General features: G+C 40.1%; 1 protein-coding gene across 1 annotated transcript; it reads left to right on the top strand.

The window, feature by feature from the left end:
* acer3 (alkaline ceramidase 3) lies at positions 1 to 6,104 on the top strand. The gene is made up of 11 exons (XM_030792883.1): positions 1 to 103; positions 1,566 to 1,676; positions 1,862 to 1,914; positions 2,051 to 2,103; positions 2,705 to 2,786; positions 2,929 to 2,964; positions 3,723 to 3,781; positions 3,926 to 4,027; positions 4,251 to 4,355; positions 5,561 to 5,606; positions 5,909 to 6,104. Exons 1-11 carry the CDS (start codon positions 1 to 3, stop codon positions 5,960 to 5,962), a joined length of 804 nt encoding a protein of 267 aa, XP_030648743.1. The 3' UTR covers positions 5,963 to 6,104.
* The last annotated feature ends 1,942 nt before the right edge of the window (positions 6,105 to 8,046 follow it).

Raw genomic sequence — 8,046 nt, 5'->3', positions numbered from 1 at the left:
ATGGCTCCTTCCATAGACAGGCAGGGTTACTGGGGGAGGCCGACTTCTACGCTCGATTGGTGTGAAGAGAATTATGTTGTTTCGTATTACATCGCTGAATTTTGTAAGTACATTTAAAACAAATACATATTCGCTTTATGCGTGTTTCACGTGAAGTGAAAGCGAACGCGGCTGTTAAACGGTAGCAGAGGCCGTCCTAAACTACCACAGCTATATTTACGCCTGCGTCAAGAAGGGTTGTCAATGACTTGGAGACGACCAAAATGTGAATTACCCTGAACTTAAACTATAAAACTTGATTACTGGAGACTGTCACGTGTGCAAACAACGTTGAAGTTACAAAAAAAAAGCATTTCTCTGTTGGTTGCATTTACTGTGGAGTGAAGGATTTCTCACGAAATCAAACATCGCATATAGTGAATGTTTACTTTCTGTCTCACTTCACTCCGACCTAAAAGCTTCTCTTTGTCTTTATCTTTCTATGCTAAGCGGGTTGTCCTATAATTTTGTCGCGTTCGTTCACCACAGTGTATCACTAGGCTATATGAAGATTAACTTAGTATGCCAAACGTGAATCGAACGTATTTGACTCAGCTGTGACTGTTTTTCAGTCACTTTTCACAGCCTGTTGGCAAATTATGCGCCCAGTTATGTTCATTCATATGTTCATTCAGAACATAAAGTACGACAATCTTTCAGTTCTGAAATCTTAAAGCCAGAACTCCACTATCGGGTTTCGGTCGTGCATCACTAGCAGATCTTACGTCAGCATGACAGTAGCTTCTTATGAGGAAAATGAGAAATTATTTAGGCTAGGCTACTTGTACGATACAGTGTGTCATTATAGCTGTCATTATTTTGTGGAAGACTAAAATATTGTCTAACGCTTAGAAGTGAGGATGTGTAAATGTTACTAAAGACGTTGATACCCAGTGTCCGACCAGTGCTGGCCATAACAGTGTTTTAAGTAACGCTTGTGCACACGTGTAATATATGTACCGGGAATTTTCTGGGTTGGCGCGACACTTAGTGAAGAGTCCTAAACGAGCCATAAATTGAAATGAGAAAGGCTAGTGAAGTGCCGTTTTTTTGCCGGCTTTCGACTGCACGTGTAGCTTAGTTGCCTCCCCGAAGATGAGCTGAAATTAGGGTGGGAATCTGCTATGCTCAGTAAACTCCAGCCTTACATACGAGTTCTGAAACAAAGGACAGTTTTGTGCTGACAAAGCACATTGTGAAGTGGACGCCTCTGTGTGACACGTCTCAATTTTCAACACTACTAAAACGACATGACTAACGGCTGTATGTGCTGTCATGGGAGTGGCATAATAAATTAAACACGTTTTTGTTCTTTTGTTCTGATGGAAGTATGGGTTTATTACATTTCCTAAAACCCAGACACCCCCCCCCCCCCCCCCCCCCCCCCCAAATAAAATGAAATGTCCACATAACACATTATCACAAATACTATTTTAGCAGTGAGCTCCAGCACTCTTACAAGAAGTGCTCCTACTGTGTGGTTTTATTCACCCAATGTTTCTAAACACAATGTTTGTCTCCTGTAGGGAACACAGTCAGTAACCTGATTATGATCCTTCCGCCCATCTGCGGCGCTATCCACACCTTTAAAGACAGGCTTGAGTTCCGTTACGTGTGTGCGTTTTTGGGACTAGCAGGTAAGTCCATTACTCAGTTCTACGCGATGTGATGTGATAGTAAAATTGTGCTTTAACACTTAAAAGGAATGGCGGCTTGTCCATTGTGTAAGAAAAGGTTGTTGGGATAGTGCTGCACAGTCATGTGTGTCTATAACGTGCTGATAAACTGTCTCTGTTGTTTCATGGCGTGGTTATTGACATAGCTGTTGGCGTGGGATCTTGGTGCTTCCACATGACGTTGCTGTATGAGATGCAGGTAAGAGCCCGTGTCTCTCTCTCCCTCAGTGTAAACAGGAAGACCTGCCGCTAGCATGAATAGGCCGAAATGCGCAAAGTTTGCATCTCAAAGACTTTGTTCTCATCTTCCCTTTTGTCTTGTCCTTTGTTTCTAGTTACTAGATGAGTTGCCAATGATCTACAGCTGCTGTGTCTTCGTCTACTGTCTGTAAGTACTGTTTGTTTTGACGTGGTCAAAACCAAAACAAAAACAAACAGTGTGCTAATTTAGCGCGGCCAATACAAAAACAAAAACAAACAACGTGGCAAAAGATTTATCCCACCCCCCCGACTGAGCCGAGCTATAGCATACTTTTTTGTAAATAAAAATAATGAACAAGATCCGATGGAAATGAGTGGAATTAGCTAATAAAAAAAAAAACCCACAAGAGCACTAACTGTGGGTCCTGGTTGTTCAGAGCAGAGAGGGTCAACAGTAGTCTTAAATAACTGTCATTAAATGTATTGTTCCATATGAACAGGTTTTTACATGTCACGTACATACTTATTATTATGAGTACTATGTTATGAAATACACTACTGTGTATGCCTGAATGCTCCTAAGCCTCTGTGACAGCTACAAACATACAGTTATTTGGCTTTCCCAGTATGTTGTTTATTGATTGCTTTATTAATGTACATATTTTTTTAATCTGTTGAGGAGGTCAATATTAATAGCACAGTTTTTAAACTGCAACAAAATTTTGAATGTGATTTTCTGTATGAGAATGGATGAATTGTAAGTGCATTAATTGTGTGTGGTATTGCAGATATGAATGCTTCAAGCAGGAAAATGTCATTCATTATTTTCCAATCACCCTGTTGCTGATCTTCAGTATTTCAGTCAGTGTGGTAAGTTCCTTCTTTTTGTCAAGACTAAATTTAATATCAACAATGCTGAAAAAGGAGAAAATACACACACACACACACACACACACACACACAGTGAGATATATAGATTTTAATGCTCTCTCTCATTTCGGTTTATTTCTAGGTATACTTGCTTTGGAAAGAACCGGTCTTTCATCAGGTAGGACAATAATTATTCTTATGTTACAAGAACTTTTGATTGCAGTCACGTTGTAGTACACATGATTCTGTCTGTTCAGTGCACTGTGAAAAAAAGATCACACAGAGGCCACACACACACAGCTAGCTGAGAAATTGCAGAGGAAATAAGAGATACTGTGCCATCTTTGATACTGCGCATGTTTTTACTCCGAGATTCTAGATTTTGTTTTTATGTTGAATGCTCTCCTGGCTGCTGGGGTCTGGAAAAATAGTGGATTTTAAATATATTTATGTGCATTAGATATGTGGAGAAACTGCTTCTGGAAAGAGATTTCTAGAGAGGGAGAGGGAGTAAAGCCAATACAAAAGATTCAGGAAAGGAGAATTCAGTGACGCCTGTGTTTCCTCAGTTATGGAAGATAATTAAAACTGTCTAAGTATGATGGTATTTTTAAAATAATTTTCATTCAGCCTGGTTCACAAGGGCTGCAGGTCTGCAGTGTTTAGACAGCAGTTCAACCAGCATTCATCTCTACAGTCTGGACTGCAGTGGTGTATGCTCTGAGAACAGTGCCCCCTATAGGAAATTTACTGCAAACATTTTATTGTTGCGATAACTTTTGCATTGACATAGTAGTCCAAAGTCTATTAACAATGTACAGACAAACAGACATTACCCAGTGCTGACAGATAAAGAAAAACCTGACAAGCCTCTCCTCTAAAAACATGTATGACTGTGTGAAACAGGTTTGTGTTTATAAATAATGTTATTTACAGGTCATGTATGGAGTACTCGTGGGCTGTTTGGTAATGCGATCTGTCTTTATAGTTACGTGGTGAGTGTCGTCTCTCCTCATTTCAGCACATACATTGCATCACGATGATTTTGCAGTGACTATCATTATGTTTCTGCTGCCCTTACCGCGTGACGGAGGTTCTTGCGAGGTTCTTTTTAAATATGGTTTCTTTCTGTCCTGTAGGGTGTACCCCTGGCTCAGACCGCTATGTTACACATCATTAAGCGTCTTTCTGTTAGGATTCGTACTGTGGAACATTGACAATCTTCTATGCGATTCTCTGAGGTAAACTGTCATTTTTGTAACGCATTCGTCCAAATCAGAATGATTTATGTACAACTTGCCAAAAAAAAAAACCCCATAAAACAAAATGTATGAAACCGAGAAAGGATGATCCCCTCCCTCCCTGCATATGAGGAGTGATAAATCATAAATTCTACTGTTAATGTTGTTTTGTAGCGTTATCTGAAATCTGCCCCCTCTTTCTCTCTTTCCCTGAATCTTTCAGAGCCACACGGCAGAGACTGCCCCCTGTTGTTGGAGCGGTGACACAGTTCCACGCCTGGTGGCACATTCTGACAGGCCTGGGCTCCTATCTCCACATCCTCTTTAGGTATTACACACTGTCATTTTCCCATTAGCCCCATTGAAACGAGCGGCGGGGATGAGACAGAGGTTTAGTTGTGATTCACTTTCATTTAAATGAATGTTGCGGTTAGAACAGTAGAACACGTGGAGGCAACACAGGAGCCAGATGTTAATGAAAAACAGCACTATTATTGAGACATTCTGTGATCAAACAGCTGCAGTTTTTTTTTTCTGTGATGAAGTAGCTCCTCAGGTGTTAACAGGTCACAGAGTCCAGTCAGACATAAGCAGCGGGGAATCAGAGATCAGCCGTGTGAGAGTGTGATACCGTCAGACAGTCCCTGTTCATTTCTTGTAATGTCAATGGTCAGGTACTTGTCAGTCAAATACAGTGAGAATGGAAACTTTGTATTACATAGTATAATAGGGCAAAACAGTGATGGAACCATTAAAGAATCCATTCGCCTTCAGAGCTCAGAGACTTCAAACAAAAATCAGGTTTGACATTTTTTCAAAGTCCATCGCATTAAAAAAAAAAAGGGAGAGAATATTAAAAAGGCCTTTCAAAGTTCAGTATGCTCTCTTCCAAAATCAGTGTTTAAAAAAAAAACCAAACACCTATACCATGCACCACACACAGTCCAACTGAACACCAGTGTCTGCACCCACCTGGATTGTGCCTCTAACGGTGTGCGAGGGTATGGCTTCAGTCTGGGTGCAGTACTTACCAGCTCCATTAGAGGGGGTACAAAGCATACAAAAGTATTTAGTCTTGGGCAGATGACACAAGTCTCTCAAATGCTAAGAGGTTTTGGCCAAAAATCGGTTTCATCCACCTAGGAATTGAAACAAGGTCTCAAAACAGATCATTTAGAAGGCTTGTCCATGATCATCACCTTATTCTTCCATATAGTCTGCAATAATAACGGCCAAAAGTGATGTACTTTCAACAAATCCTAACCCTAACCCTTTACAATGGCTGCCTTTCCAGACTTGAAATTGATCAAAGATGTGTAATTTTAATTGAAAATATTATTTATTTTACTAAATGTATGTATGTATATCATGTGCTTACCAATCTAATTTATTTGAGCATTACGGGAAGTGCAGGTCAGGGGTCACAGAACTGGAGCAAAGACAAAGTCACGGTCAGGTGTCTGTGCATCATCAGTGATGACCATTTCAGCTCTGCTGACCATGTCAGTTTCCCCATGTGATTTTCTCCCTCAGCCTCCAGATTCGGTCTACCTACCTCAAACACAGACCAAAAGTCAAGGCAAGTTTCTCATTTTTTAATTTCACTTCCTTTTTAACATCAGAGTTTCCCAGTCTTGCTTCAGGGGGCCCAAAGCGCACCACTACCCATGTTAGACTGAATCACTAACAGACCAGATTCATCTCATCTGTAACTATCAGAACACTATAGATCTGGTGTGTAAAAACAGGGAGACATCTGATATGTACCAACGTCCGGGCCCTCTGGAGCAGTGCAGGGAAACGCTGCTCAGACTATGGTAAAAATATGCTTCTCATACTTAACGAGCTTGAACCGCCTTAACAAACATTTGATGTGTTTAGTTTGTATGCGGAGTTTGGCCTGTGATGCACATTGAATCTCAGAAGACGAGTTGAGAGGACAAGACCCGGATGAGAGCTGGAGTAAACGATGGTGGCCATCCAGCGGTTTTCGCCGAGAGATCAGACCAAACCTGTTCCGATGACATCAGGAAGCAAACGATTGCTGGAGGTTCGGCTTTCGCCCGCTGCTGCAACGTCGTCTTCTGCACCCCCCCTCACCCCCCCCCCCTTTATTTTACCAAGCCTAGTGTTAAGAGAGTTATCGTGAAAATGAAGTTGTTCTCTTTCTGATGAACGGAACAGAATATCGTTGTGGTAAATTGCTGGCATTCTGGTCATGGTCATTTTTAGGCTCGTTACGTTAGCTACTTTAGAATTTAAAGACATATATGCACTTAATAAATACATCATAGCCTTTAATTGGACTTTTTTTTTCCTGGAAAGAAGGAAGGTATGACTGACTGAAAAAATACTCTTAAATTGGAATGATATGTCCTCTTCTAAGACAAATGGACAATTAGATGTCACTTGTGACAAAGGACACTAACAGCGCTAATCGTAATTATCATTAGCTGACCATAATGTCAGTTTTTACCATTAACATTAACATGCAGTTTTGATCATACTATATCTGAAGGTGCTTTGTTTGAATTGAATGTATTTCTTGTTTTCACTTAGAAGATACAGTTTCTATGCGTCCATACGCTGGTGTTATTTTCAGAAGAGAGTTGGCATATTTTGTGTCGGTTGCTAAGCACATGGAAATAACCTTGAAAAGTTATTGACTGATAGCAAAATATTGTCAGTAGAATTGGACATTACCAACTGTTTTGGTAGCAAGCTGAGCTCTAGAATGATGGGAATGGCAATGAAGATGTGTAATGTGCCTTGATTTTCTTTCTTTTTTTTTTCTTTTCTTTTTTTTGGTGACTGGATTCAGAATTTGGTTAGCATTTAGGCGATAATATGGACAGATCAAAAAATAAAGCTCCTCAATAACTCCTGAGGTCATTAGACGTGAACAGCAGCACGGTGAGCCAGTGCACTGGTCAGCATGCAGAATTCAGTTGTATTTGCCAACTTGCGTAGTAATCGGACCGGTACAGTACTCTTTTAGATTGATATGGAGTGGCCTTTATCATTACAGGCATAACAGAAAGCAGAAACGGCATAGATAGAGTTGTTTGAGGAACTAAACAAACGCTGTAGTTGTGGGGTTTGTTGGTTTGTTTGTTTGTTTGTTTTAAATATATATTTAAGTATGTAAGTGCCATAGGCTTGTGATTCATTTCAGGATTTTAAAATGAACATGTTATTGATTTATTATGACTACCTTTATTATCCCCTTGTTTGTCCTGTACACGGTGTTCAGCAATGGGCATTTTAGAGTCATTTGTGAAGAGAATTGATGGTCTGAGAGGAATTACCTGGAGTATGATTGTGATGAAGGTTATGTTTTGGTTTTTTTAGCGTTGAGTAATGCTGGCATGTCCCCAGCTTTCTGTTTGTTTTTTTTTTATCAGTGCCAGATGTGACAGTGCTGAGATTCTCAGACTCTTCCCAATGTCCCTAACCGGTGGATGGATAAAGAAGAAGCCAGAGGAGTTTGGTCTTTGTTACATTAATATTGTACTGTGGTCTCTAAAACTCAACAGATAACTGACAGTGTGTTCCTTGTTAATATAAGATATCTTTCTTTAACTATCTCCATTGACTTAGTGGTCAGGGGACCTGGGAGTCCACAACTATCATCTCAAACTAAAGGTTCCTTGTTCACGGTTCTCTCTGGTCATACACTTTAGAGATAGCTGACCTAACTCGTAGCTGACAGTGTATGTACCATACCTACATCCCAGAACGGCTATGAAACAAACTGGACCTTAAACTGTTCTACTGTTCTTGTATTTATGCATTAGGACTAAAACTGGACAATGTAACAGGGAAAACACGTATCTGAGCAATGTTCAATAATTGCACTCAAATGACTGCATTGCTTTGCTTCCCTCTGCAGTATTGATTTCCATTTTTTTTGTTTTTTGTTGAAGGATTGTTGTTTTATCATTCATTCTCAACTAACTGATTCATGGTTTCTTAAATGGGAGCAATATTTATTTTAGAGATGAGAGCAGAGAGCTTTC

The sequence above is a fragment of the Chanos chanos genome, chromosome 15, assembly GCF_902362185.1.
Source record: "Chanos chanos chromosome 15, fChaCha1.1, whole genome shotgun sequence".
Taxonomy (NCBI): domain Eukaryota; kingdom Metazoa; phylum Chordata; class Actinopteri; order Gonorynchiformes; family Chanidae; genus Chanos; species Chanos chanos.
The sequence above is the reverse complement of the archived record's forward strand: the minus strand, read 5'-3'. Positions and strand labels throughout refer to the sequence as shown.